Raw genomic sequence first — 14,099 nt, 5'->3', positions numbered from 1 at the left:
ACTCATGAGGAACTGACCAGAACCACCATCATCCTGGCAGGGGGAGAAGGGTGAGAAATCATGACTAAAGTTAAGTCCGCAAAGAATGGACGAGTGAGGGGTGGCATTTTAAGATCTGGTCATACTTCTCATTATATGACCCTGGTTTCACTCTGTGTGTGTGTGTGTGTGTGTGTGTGTGTGTGTAGTGTAATAAATTAGCTAATTTTCTTTCCTTTATTCCATGTTGATGCTGTTTTGCCCGTCTCGCTAATTGCAGAATGATCTCTCCCCGTCCTTAACTCCTCAGCCTCTCAATATATATTTTCTCCTCTGTTCAGCTGAAAAGGGGAGTGACAGAGCAGCTTTGGTGGGTGTCTGGCCTCCAGCCAGGGCCAAACCACCACAGATGCAAGGGAAAATATCTGTCTTACATTGATTTAATTACTAATGGCCAAGAATGAAGTAAGAGCTTGTGACTCTTGTAATTTTGTTGCTTTCAAAGAACTGCACTCTGAAGTGTCTTGTGCACTGATAGCTGGAAAACGGAGCAGTGTGTTGGGCTAGAAGAGATTTAGCATAACGTATTTCCATCAATTGCTCCCGCTATAGCTTTCAATCTGCTACGAAGTTATTGCTGTCTTAGAAGATTGGAGTTTTCGTGTTTATTTAGTCTTTAGCTCCTCTCCTAAACTATATGAGATGTCAATTTGAGTCAATTATGTATGTGACAATTAAAAATGCCAGCAAATTTAGTACACAAACTCAAAACCACCACGTATTAGCAATAATGTTCCAATTTGAAATACTGGTAAGGAACATAAACTTTTCCACCTCAGGGCTGTACAGTCTCCTAGTACTTTCCAGTATCAGTCTCCATCCTAAAAATACCAGCCCTTTTCACAATATGATAAACAAGAGTATATCCTAACTGTATCAACTTCCTTGTTGTAGTCAACTAATATTTTGGGGGCAAAATAAAACATCAGTGTATCCAGAAGACAGCTAAATATATATATGTCAGCATAGATATGTCAACTTCATACATACTAACTGAATTTTATAAAGATCAAAGGTAACAAATTTATGATGAAGTTATAGAAGTTTTACAATTGCAGTGATTTTACATTTAATTGGCATCTGTGAAAAACAATCACAATGACAGCTACATATGCAGATGCATCTTTTACAGATCAAACATCAAAAAAACATTGCCAGTTTAAAACTGAGTAGAAGCTGTGTCACTGTACACAACCACTGACACTTCTATCAAGTATTTTCTGCACACATAGGAACCAGTGTCCAGAAAAGGTATTTGCAGTAACGTCAGCTCCAAAGTCAGGAAAAATTGCCTGTATTCCTATTTTAAGAAGTTAATGACATATAGTTTTAGGGTTGTGTTGTTTTGTTGAGTTTTCTTTATTAGAAAAGTGTGACTTCCTCAGACTTGCATAGTTCATGCTTGGAGTTTTTAAATACTGTTTTCTTACAGCTTTGTTCTGGGTCTAAGTTGGCATAGTGCAGTTGACAAAGAAAAACACACACGCACACACATATATATTTCCAGTGTTACCCAGAAACTACCCCTAAACTATCTAGGGCAAGTTACTACACAGCAATGGTCTGTCAGTCATTGGCTGCCCGTGCAGGTTACAATCATTGTCTAATAGCACCACACAACATTTCTAATCCTTAAGCATGCAACAATTTTTATACGTGAAACTTCTAAAAATCTAAGATCAAACTAGCTCTCTGTTTTCACAATTACGTAGTAAATGCGTACACAGAATTTAACTGCAGAGTGTCATAAAGAAAACACTTTAGCAGTAAATCAAAAGGAAATTTTCTGTGATACTTGCTGTTTCTCGATGGGTGCCTCAGAGTCAGTAACCAGTCTTAAAAAGTTATTTATACATCAGCAACCTTTTTCTCTCCAGTTCAGCATGGATTCATGCAAGGCATATTTGCCTTCTATGTACGTCCTCCTTTAGCTCCATGCTTTGTCAGGCAGTTTGCAGAGAATTTCTATTGAGATCACCCACTGCCTTCACGTCACGGAGCAAAATATTTTGTACCGTTTCTGAGATTTAAAACGGTCATCTGCTTATTCAAGAGTTGCCTACTGCTCAGGCATTTCACCAGGGCAAATTCATCTGAGCAAATTCCCACCCCTTCTGTAGGCAGTGCACAGGAAGAGATGAGAAAACACAAATGCAAACAAGATCTGAAATAAAACCTCATCTGCTGGTGCAAGTAATGGAGACCCAAACTATTGAAATGTGATGTGGACTTAATTACCATGTGGTCTTATTTTGTCTTTTGATACCAATCTACTCTTGCTACCTCTTAAGCATGTCATAACACTAACAGCACAGTTTAACAGCTACCTCTATGACAATTCAAAATGTGATAAGCAAGCCTCGTATACTCTAAAAACTTGTCAGCTTTTCAGAATTTTGAGACAGTCTTTAGGTACAACTGGCTAAAAAAAGGCATTTTGCAAAGTGGCACAATCAGAAGATTATTCAGAAGGACAAATTAATGTTTGTGCAATTTTAGCATTAAAATTGCTTACTGGTTTTCACAACCCGAACAAGTTAGGAACAAACTGTTCTGGTTCAGAACCATTTCTTTATTTCCATTCACATTAGTATAAATTACCAGTCCTTTACGTTATCACTCCAAAAAGTATGACGTATCTATTCCAAATGCTAAAGAAAGTCAAACAGTTCCTTAAACATGTCCTTCTAGATAGCCACGAAGAAGTGGAAAAATGAGCCAGTCAATGTTGCTTCAATTGCTAGTTTGCCCCATGACATCGCTTCTTTTTTACCTTTCTTGCAGTGATTCAAACCTACTTCTCAATGCTTAATGAATCTTAGAAACCCTAAGATTTACCAGAATAGTTACACCTTTGGTTTTCTGAATACATTCTCTAAGTACTTAATAACTTGGAGTTAACCCATATGTTTTGCATTCTATTAGATACTTCTGTGCCATCTTGTACAAGGCTCAGGTTTAAAAACCAGCAGTGGAATCACTGCATTAAGCCACAAAAAAAAAAAAACAGGCTAAGAGAAAAATGAACCAGTGAGGTTGATTAAAAGCAGTTAGAAATTATTTATGTATAACGGATAAACAAACCCCACACTTAAAGACCACTACATATAAGCTTAGTTTCAACAGAGTAACAGAACATGGACAGCCACATGAGGCAGAAGAGAGCCTACCTTTTGGCTTTGCGTTTTTCAAAATAACACTTATAAGTTCTGGAACATCAAAGTAGGCAGCATAATGCAAGGCATTCATGTTTGTCCAGCGGCTGCGCAAACTGCTATCAGCGCCCAAATCAATAAGCTGTGTGGCAAACTTCACAGCAGTTTCAACATCACCTGCAAGGTACATTTTATAAGGTTTGCATTATTTGACCTCAGAAAACACTCAGATGCTTATGTGTAAAACAATGTACATTAAACCATTAAAGCTCAGAGCAAAACAATTACTATGCCCTTTTTTTAGGATTAGGACACAAAAAGTCTTTGCCTTTTATCATGAGGGGTTGAAATCTCTAGCATAGTATATAGTAAAACTACATGCCTATCTCTAATGTGAACAACGTATCACACATCAAACCCAGAGGTTTTAGTATCTGATAGAAGAAAAAAAATTACGTGCTATTATGCTCTTACACGAACCAACACCAGGGAACCTAGCCTATATCAGACCTCACTCAGAAATTTAGTTCAAACTCACAAGAACTGGATTTGGGCCAACGAGCACAAGATAGAAAAACTGATAGGGATGTTCAAAGAGAGATAAATATGCTCTTATTTCCAGTACCTACAATCATAACAATGCAAACAAAGCTTATTGCTGTATTCTGACATAATTAAGGTGAAGGGGGGGGACAATGACACAAAAACCAGCCAATCACCTAAATGTTCTAGTTTCACTGATACAAGAAAACTGTCTATAGATTACTTCAGTTTTCTCCTCAGAATGACACAGCCTTTGTTACATTAAATACATGTTTACCATAGCATTTTCGCAACACCTATACCACCAACTCATACTCACAACTGCCAGTTATAACTGCTCTACAGCTCTGTATCTTCCTTTCTGATGACAACTACAAGAGCCAAAAAGCACTAAAAATCTACTGCAAGGAATAATTCTGACTTTTTTTACTCACCAATACCATGTGCCCCTGATTTGCAAGTGTAATGCAAGAGAGTCATGTCTGTCAGTCCATCTCTGTCATTCACATTGCAACCCCTTTTAATGATCTGAGAGACCAGTGGAAAACAAGCACATATTAGCTTTGGCATCAGTATTATTAAGTAAGTTATTTCACATATATTGACTCCTGGGTTCATTTCAGCAGCTAATAACAAAGAAGCCCATCAGAACCGACGGTAATGGCAAAACTGAGCAACGTGCACAAACATAATGAGTAGTATTATATGAATATTCTTGACCTTCACTGTTTACACATCTTAAAGCTGCTTTATATTGTTAATTCTAACATGTATTTCACACACTGAAAAGTTAACTGCTAAACTGAACGAGAGGAAAATGACATCATTTATGAAGTCTCCCCCCTTGTCCTTCGATCTCTCAACAATCCCTCCCTCATCTTCCTGCAAAAAAAAAGCCCCTGGTTGTACTAAAGAAGGATGAATCTTTTCTATACTTCCCCACCTGTCTAGAAAGGTCCATAATCCAGAAGAAAGTAGGATAAATTTACCAGAAAGGAAGAGTCTTCTGAAAGCAGCCTATTCCAGGCTGCAAAAGAGATTTTGGTTCCTAACTAATTTTGTACCTTGGAAACACTGCCCTTTAGGTCAAGCTTCACTGTAACCTCATATTTTGGAGTTTATTACTGCCATGTAGGAAACCAAAGCACCAAGGTGAAGGTCTCTGAAGAAGTGCTTTGAGAAGAAACATTGTTTCTACCACCTATCCAAATCTTCTGAATTTTTATCCATCATCTTCCTCCTTCCAAATGAAAGCTGACATGTGCAATGCAAGGCACTGCTTAGTAACTACTTGCTAAGAGGAAGAAACCATATCTGTGTTTATGATTAGTTCTGCTTCTCATTGAACTGTTTCTATTTGTTATCAACATAGCATTTCTTTAACACTGAAAGCATTAAAGGATCTTCAATTATCTCTCACCTCATTCCCAATAATATCAATATTCTGCTGGACCTGTGGAACCCACTGCCTTAAGATAGCAAACAATTCTGAAACTGATGTTTTGGGGTCAAAAAGTATTTCTTGGCACGCTGCATCATTGGGATCAAAAAAGGAAAACTCTGTTAAAAGAAAAAAACATTAATCATTAGGTACAACATGGTTTTAGTTTAAACATGTATTGACGTTTTTCGAACTCAGGCAAAAAATAACAGAGGGAGACACACTGGAAAAATGAGAATGTGGAATTAATTTACAACATTTTCTTTATCATCTGGTCTAGTCTCTCCTTATTAATAAGATCTTGCTTATACTCTTAAAATGATTTGAATCGGACCAGGGAGGGATCATCCCCCTGTACTCAGCTCTGGTGAGGCCACACCTTGAATACTGTGCTCAGTTTTGGACCCCTCACTACAAGAAAGACATTGAGGCCCTGGAGCACATCCAGAGAAGGACAACGAAGCCGGTGAAGGGTCTGAACACAAGTCTTATGAGGAGCCGCTGAAGGAACTGGGACTGTTTAGTCTGGAGGAGGCTCAGGGGAGATCTCATTGCTCTCTACAACTACCTGAAAGGAGGTTGTGGTGAGCTGGGGTCAGACTCTTCTCACAGATAAACAGAAACAGGACAAGAGGGAATAACTGCAAGTTGTACCAGGGGACGGGCTCAGGTTAGAAATTAGGAGAAATTTCTTCTCAGGAAGAGTGGCTGGGCATTGGAATGGGTTGTCCAGGGATGTGGAGTCACCGTCCATCAGGATGTTCAAGGAAAGATTGGATGTGGCACTTAGGGACATGGCTTAGTCAATAGGTGGTAGGGGGACTGTTTGACTAGATGATGTTTAAGGTCTTTTCCAACCTTACTGATTCTGAGAGTCAGCAACCAATGCAACAGTACTGGAAGCCATATTTTAAGTTTAGGCAAGGACTAACAGAGATGGGTGGTTAATATGCTTACAAGGGTTTACTCTTGCTTTAACTAGCCAAATACTGCTGATTTTAAGTTGTTCCCAGGCAGAAACAAGCCTCTTCATCTCTCAGTGATCAGATGGGTACATGGTTTATCCATATGCTATATAACATGTCTTTTCCTTCTTTTTCCATTATAATTTACACAAAGCATACTAAAATATAAACACGTACAAAAATCATGAAGGCATTATGTGGCTTCCATTATTTTCAGGTATTTTGTAGGTGTATCAATCCCAGCAAGTTGCAGCTGCAGGTAAAAACATCTTTAAAAATTAAGCCATGAATGAGTATCAGGGAAGTTTTAAAAAAAAAAAAAAACGATAGATTTAAAAAACCCATTTTTACAATGTTCAGCCTCACATTGTTTCAGGGAACCCAAAGTATAGGTGTAAATTACCACCTTGTTACTAAAGTTACTGTATGCACGTATATCCACATACTGTATAATTTGTGGAATTTCTTCCTACTCTGGAAAATCACAAGAAAGAATCTGAATAACAATGGCTGTTAGGAGGTGGAATGGCATCAGAACCTATTCTCATCATGGAAAACACTGAACTTTTACCCCCACTGAAGCTATCAGGGAGTTGTCTTTTCAGAACACTTCAAATAAATGTACAAGGGCAGCAGTCACAGATACAAGGCTCACGGAACAGACATACAGGTTCAGTAAAATAAAGCATCAGCCATTTGTGTGTCTGACATGGTTTAAACTACCTCTGAATGAATCATCATAACCTTTCCTCAAAAACAGCATGCCATGCTTCAAGATGGGATTAACTGATAAGTAAAACTATCGAGCTCACTTCCTGGCTACCCAGAGTTTCTCTAACTGCATTGCCTTCATTCAATAGGAATGAAAAAGGGGAACAACCTTGCTGATATTTAGTATGAATTTTTATTTGCACCTAGCATATAAAAAGGAAAGCAACCCCATTATCTCCTAGCACAACCCAAAGCGTGCTTCTTGCCTACATGCTGTGCATGCATTGGCACAGATCTGCTGATTCACCCACTGATACTGAACTTCCGCACAAGCCACAGTGGATTTCACCCTGAAAACAATTAAGCAAATAGACAACTGGCCAAAAAAATTAATGATCTTACACAACATGTACGATTCTTCCTTCACCTGGAAGCTTTCTAGCTACTAACCTAAACCAACTTATATTTCAGAAATAAAGTCTAACACACTGTCACAACGGCCATGCTAAGAAATCCTGAGAATATTTAAACTATTAATAACAACCATCATAAGGACTTGACAGGTGATCAACTGTTGTGTTTGCAAACCAAATAACTGTTACAGAAAATCTGTTAAAACAACAAGTTCCATGGAAGGACAACAATGGTGTCTATGTACTCTAAAACATTACTTTCTCCACCTCTTTCCTTCCCATGCATTGATGGTGCTTGACTGGATTAAATAAAAGCGAATGCACTAAATGTAATGACCAAGAATCTTTGCCAGTTATGGTTTGGACTTCCTTACCTAGATTCAGTCATACTGTAACACAGGTGACAGCAGCATCCTTCAAAAAGCATTTTTTATTCAACAAGTAAGCACAGACTGAGTACGACAGATAGTAGTGATACTGTAGTGTTATTGGAAGATATCACAACATAACAGTGTTTAGAGACGGACAAATTGGAAATTTTTCTAAGGGGTAGGAAAGGAGAACAGAAACACTCATGGTAGTACTTCAGATAAGAACAAAACTGACAAGTCATGATAACAGGGCAGTTAGTTCAGGTGCTACAACATACCCCATGGTACTGTTAGACTTCCAACCTGTGCTAACTCATCACATGGGTCAAAGACAGACCGTGACGGGATGTGCATTTGTTTTTCCTGAGTACAGCTGATTGCTGTAATCAAACCATGGGAAAAAACAGAGGTGGAGACAGCAATGTCTAGGTATATTGATGTTGTTAGCATCATCTGCAATATTCAAAGGCATTATAATTGTAGCTATCTATGAAAATCTTTACCTATGGTGACATATTAACATATTATATATCCTGTTTTAAATATTATAATTTATACATGAAGACAATTCAACATTATTGCTAAAGCCAGTCATCGATATTTGCTGTCATTTTCTGTGAACACTCATTTCACTGTCCTTACCACCACAAACATCTACACTGCCAACAGAAACTTCAGCATTGTTTGCATACTGAAAGCATGAGAAAAAGCATGAATCAAGAGTTTTTAAACATGATGTAGATGCTTAACTACGTTTAATTACTGCAATTTTACATGCTAACACACTATCCAGTTCTACACTGAGATGTAATTAAAAAAAACAAACAAAAAAAAGCCACCATACAAACATTTGACCACAGTCACGGAAGAAACAGTAAGAATCATAGAATGTCATGAGTTGGAGTGGACCCCAAGGATCATAGAGCTCCAACCCCCCTGCCACAGGAAGGGCCACCAACCTCCAGGCCTAGATCTACACAAGGTTGCCCAGGGCCCCATCCAACCTGGCCTTGAACACCTCCAGAGACGGCACATCCACCACCTCTCTGGGCAGCCTGTTCCAGCACCTCACCACTCTCTCTGCAAAAAACTTCTCCGTAATATCTAATCTAAACCTTCCCTCCTTTAGCTTTAGTCCATTCCCCCTTGTCCTGCCATTATCTACCCTTTTAAAAAGTTGATTCCCCTCCTGTTTGTATGCTCCCTTCAGGTACTGGAAGGCTGCAATGAGGTCGCCCCGCAGCCTTCTCTTCTCCAGGCTGAACAAGCTCAGTTCCCTCAGCCTCTCTTCATAGGGGAGGATAAGGTATCATAATTTAAGAAGGACAAGGTATCATCATTTAAAGTGTACACAAGAAGAAATAAAGAAAAAGCTTGGGCCCTCACATTTCACTTATTTCAAAAAATAATAGAAAGTACATTTGCCATGGCCTTGCCCCAGCCAGCAGCTAAGCACCACACAGCTGGTTGCTCACACCTGCCCTCCTGTGGGATGGGGAAGGAAACTGGAAGAAAGAGGTAAAACTCCTGGGTTGGGATAAGGAGAGTTTACTGGGACAGCAAAGGAAGAGGAAAGCAATAATAATACTTAAGAACAGAACATACAAAGAAGGTGATACACAATGCAGTTTGATCACTACCCGGAACGCGATGCCCAGCCCTCCCAGAGCAGTGACCCCTTCTCTCCCACCAGCTCCCCCATTAATATCTGGAGCATGACGTCATAACATGGAATAACCCTTTGGCTAGGTCAGCTGTCCTGGCCACATCCCCTCCCAGCTTCTTGTGAACATTAGCTTTATCCCAGCTGAAAACCAGAACACATTTAACAAGCAGTAAGCTGCTTCTGAAAAAAAAGGAATAAATGAAGAACTGAGAGCTTTTGCTTAGAATGTATTATTCAAATATTTTCTCAGCTGATGACAAATACATTTTCTGCTCCAAGTACATACCACAGTCTGAAGGCATTGGTGCTGCAGCAACAGAAAAAGTAACAGAGTTTGGGAATAAGAGCCGTTCTCTTTCAGTGAGGGAATCTCCTTCTAAGGAAGGTTCTGGGAGATCCTCTATGGTCATCTTCTAGAAAACCACTTCAGGAGGGAAAAAAAAAAGAAAAAAAGAATAACCACCCCTATTCAAAATACTTTGGATTCATTCTATCATAGTAAAATATAATGTGCAATGAGACTAAAGTCTTTCCTGTTTGCAAACACAGATTACTACTACCATTACAAACTAATTGTGAAAGCTAGTACAACATGCTGTCAAGAACACACAACTTCCAAGTTTTGACTTAATCATTAAACTTGCATATTATTAATGTAAAACATGATACTTCTCCCCAGTTTTCCTCTTGAGCAGTAACGAAAACAATTAGGAAGTACATGATGATGATGAATGGATTAGTACGTTTTACAGCTTTCTGAAAATGTGAAGTATCAAGTACCTTTCCTCATACTCTGCATGGATATTCCTTTTCTTCACTGTGAACAATAAGCATGTGCTACCAGCTACCACTTTCTCCTCTTAAAATTCTCAGTGCTTTAATCTTCCCACACAAAGCTGCAGACAATTCATCATCGAGTGATTCACTGCCGGACTCACACTTCCACAGCAGCTTTTCTCCCAGCTTCTCCCCTCTATGCTTTAAAATAGCATACTTACCACCTCCACTCTGGTTGTTTCCAATAAACTTTTCAGGCCTTAGAGAAACCTAGGAGGAAAAAAAGGTAGATTAAAGGGTCACAATTATAGAGACATTTTCTAACAACCAGGTCAAGTTACATTCTAGTTACAGCTCACTCGCTAAAATCAGAGAAGAGCTGGTTACCATTTCTAAGGCATCTAGTCAGGCAAATCAAATAAAAAAAACTAAAAACCCAAAACCCCCCAAAACCCTACCCATTATTATTAATAGAAAAGGACATTTTTGCCCTATCAGAGACTATCTTACAGTTGAAAACTAAAACTCTGCATCTTGAATTTTCATGGTTAAATATTGAGGGTAAAAGCTGTGCTTCTACCAGACAATCATTTTTTATTCTGGAGATTGCTATAAAGTGCTCTTTACTCAGGAATTTGTTTAGCCAGTTTGCTAGGCAGAAAGAATCTGTGGAGCTTTAAAGCATGTTTGGTTTTACTACATTTAATCTATACACAAGTGAACAGGGAAAATAAGTAGTCATCCATTTCCGAGACTTGTGTTTTGTATCCTACAAGGCTCCAAGAAGCTACGTGCATAGATTTGTGCTAATATTTCCCCAGATAAGTTAGTCACACTATTTTGGGATCTCCATAATCTATATCCTAATATAAAAAGCATTTTAGCAGGGGATTACAGATGTTAATCTTGACATAAAATGAAAACCTTCTCTTCTGGCACATCATGTACAGCCCACACTGCCCTCAGCTTGGAAAAAAGATCAAGACGGAGAAAAATGCTGACTAGCTTTTTTCCTCAGTGTTATGCAGCTGTACTAGTCCATGTGCTGGCACAAAGGAAAGGCCAAGGAGGCAGACACTATGAAGGGCAGAACTGTTTCTTCTCACAGCATTACCAAATTGCATTGATTTCAGCATCCTTAGATCCAACAAGGCCAAAACTATCACTCATTATTTGAATTATTATTTTCATCCAGTAAGGAAAAGTTAGAGTTTACATTTTAATGGCTCTATAGTCACCATCAACACAATGGCAATGACTTTACTGTTCAAGGGACTAGAAAGTCTCTTAAGCTGCAAGTCACTAATTAGATCTCTTTTATAGGGCAATAGTGAAATAAATTTGCTACCTTTTGATACTTGCTCAGAGCCTACAGCAAAACAATGCAAACCTTTGTAAAACATGATTCCACAACACGTTTTTTTCACAGGTAGCACATCAGACACTCATGAAATGCACAAAGAAACAATATGCACAAGCGTAAAAGAGACGAGAGCTGAACCTGTTAAGTTAGAGAAGGACAGGGAAGGAATTACAAGCAGTTTATACAGTGCTGCCAGTACAACACCAAGGAAGCTAAAGAAACACAATGAAAAGTTGCCAGACCTGATTGAGCACATGGTAACAGGAAGAGATGAGAATTGTAAAACACGATGACAAAAGTTGCTGGAAATAGAAATCAGAGACACTTCAAAATTATTACAAAAAAAAACCCCACTCTTTAATGTACACAGGAGACTGAACAGAACAAAATCTGTCTGTTCACAAGTATCCAGGGCATCTTTTACTCTGAGGGGCCAGACAGGGAAAATACAATCTGTCACGTGAGCGAGAAGAATTCAGCACACAAGCTACCAAAGGAAAGCAGGCAGGAAAGCAACCATGTTGCCAGGTGGGTGATATGGAGACCCAAACACGACACCACACATGCTGTCCAAACTCCGTATGTTCACTTCGCATGTTCACACTAGTGCCAACACCCCCCGACCTAAGTGCACACACATCCTTACATAGTGGAATTTTAATTTGGATCTAGTAGTATATTACCATGTCACGACACAGTACTGAACCATGCAATGTCAAGGCAACAACATGTTCTGCACCCATGACTACCTCCAGAGACTGCTAGGTCAGGTATAAGATCATCGCAATCAGTTAGTGTCACACACGCATACCTGGGAAGGCAAAAGAAAAGCAAAAGGTTGAAAACTATTTCAGAGAGAGGGAAAAAGACAAGCTGACACTGCCTTCTTCATGACTTATGTTTTGAGCAAAAACACAAGTGCCTGAGGTATTAGTAACACATACAGACACAGATGAGAAGAGTCCTGGTGAAAGGGAAGGGAAGGTCTTCCTGAAGAGATTTCCATACATTAGTAAGAGGAGGTTAGCCAGACAGAAAGAAACAGAGAAATTCAATGAAAGAAGGGACAGAATTTTCCTGTTCACAGCAATGCCAAGCTTCCATTAAGCACGGTTCAGTGCAGCAGAGTATCATACTCACTATTTGCCAGCCATACGTTCTTCTGAATTAAATCTAAAAATAAAAAAGAGAAATATCACTGGAAAATAAGTGTCCTGATGTCCACGTGTTACCGCCAAGCACCTGGTACGTCTGCATACTGAAAAAAAACCCCAAACACACAGGGACTTGTATAGTACAGGATCTAACTTTCTCACCTACTCCAGACTTTGTAATCTGCAGTTTGTGTTAAAGTGCAGTTTTCCCACAGCACTATAAAAAACCTGCAGATGCTAGTAAAAGCACTTCAAGCAACGAATGACAACTGTGCTAGGGCTTTGACAGCAGAACTTGCCACAGGCACGATGCGATTTTTGACACTACCCTTGTACAACGGGCCGCTTGTCACGTACACTCGGGGAGACAAGCAAAGCTCAGAGAGCAAGACCCTGACACACGCGCTGCTCGCTCCGCAGGATTTACAGCCCGAGCAGCGGCCGTGCCAGGTGTACAGAGGTACACTCAGAACTGGTTCTCCAGCCGGCCCGCGGAGCTCTCTTGCAACTCGGCACTGAGCGCTGGGAAACGAAGTTCAGGAGAGTTGAGGTCCGAGAGCTGTCCAGCTCGGCGCTGCCCGCTCAGAGCCGCCCGCGTTACTTCCCCCTCCCCGAGAAAGCCAGGTACGCTCAGACGGAACCGCGCCGCGGTCACCTGAGCAAGTCCCCGGGAGCCGAAGGGGTTCCCAGCCGCAGGAGCCGCCGCCTCAGCCTCATTCGGTAACACCTCACCACGGCCGGCCCCACAAGGCCACCGCACCGAGCCGCCCGCCCCCGCCCCCCACACGGCGCTCCCGCCTCGCCGCCCTGCCCCGTGCCGCCCCGGCGCGTCGGGCTGACCCACGGCCCTGCGAGCCGCGCGTGTGCCTGCGGCTGGGGGGGGGGGCGGTGATCGCCGCGCTGCGGGGGCCGAGGCCGGCCGCGGCCCGCCCGCTGCGGCAACCCCCGCGCGGCCAGCCCGCTCCCGCACCGCGCGGAGGAAAGGCGGGAGAGTGCCGGGAGGGGACCGGTCCCCGTCCCGCTCCTCCACAGGAACGCGACCGCGCCCTCCAACCCCTCACCTGTTCTCCTCGGGAAGAAACCAACCGAGCGCTCCCACGGCCTCCCGGAGCTGAGGGAGCGCAGCGAGGCCGGCGCCCGCCCCGCCCACCGGCCTATCGGCGGCAGCCCCGCCCTCCTCTCCCCGCCCCTCTCTGCCGCCGGGCCCTGGCGCGCTGCTGGCTGCGGCCTGGACCCGTCGCGGGTCAGGTGGTGTTTGGCGGGTTTTCCGCACCGAAGGCGGGGCGGCGTGGGCCGGGTCGCTCTGCAGAGCTCCAGCGCTGAGGCAAAAGGAGGTACGAGACCGGCGTTGTCGTTGGGGATGCAGTTTACAGGCTCCGGTTTCCTAACAGGAAGACGCAGCCGGCCGGCCGCAGCTCGTTGTGACCACAGGAGGCGGTTCTCAGCCTGCCCCGCTGAAACACCGGCCGAAGGGGCCGTTTCACCCAGGGGCACTGCGGGC

General features: G+C 41.8%; 1 protein-coding gene across 4 annotated transcripts in view; it reads right to left on the bottom strand.

Annotated features, from left to right (window-relative positions):
- CLIP4 (CAP-Gly domain containing linker protein family member 4) overlaps nt 1-13,698 on the bottom strand; it is a 34,261-nt gene extending 20,563 nt beyond the window's left edge. The window contains exons 1-8 of one of the 4 annotated variants that reach the window (XM_084261224.1): nt 13,660-13,698; nt 12,585-12,617; nt 11,687-11,746; nt 10,303-10,351; nt 9,591-9,728; nt 5,158-5,297; nt 4,172-4,265; nt 3,210-3,371 (exon numbers count right to left, since the gene is read on the bottom strand). In XM_084261224.1, the coding sequence (XP_084117350.1) occupies nt 3,210-3,371; nt 4,172-4,265; nt 5,158-5,297; nt 9,591-9,714 (520 nt within the window). In that variant the 5' untranslated portion in view covers nt 9,715-9,728; nt 10,303-10,351; nt 11,687-11,746; nt 12,585-12,617; nt 13,660-13,698. Of the gene's footprint in view, nt 1-3,209; nt 3,372-4,171; nt 4,266-5,157; nt 5,298-9,590; nt 9,729-10,302; nt 10,352-11,686; nt 11,747-12,193; nt 12,256-12,584; nt 12,618-13,659 lie in introns of those variants that run through there. The other 3 variants (XM_084261223.1, XM_084261226.1, XM_084261225.1) reach the window with 3 other exon arrangements.
- Nucleotides 13,699-14,099: the final 401 nt, after the last annotated feature.

This window comes from Gallinula chloropus, assembly GCF_964237585.1.
Source record: "Gallinula chloropus genome assembly, chromosome: 3".
In the NCBI taxonomy this organism is placed as follows: Eukaryota; Metazoa; Chordata; class Aves; order Gruiformes; family Rallidae; genus Gallinula; species Gallinula chloropus.
The sequence above is the reverse complement of the archived record's forward strand: the minus strand, read 5'-3'. Positions and strand labels throughout refer to the sequence as shown.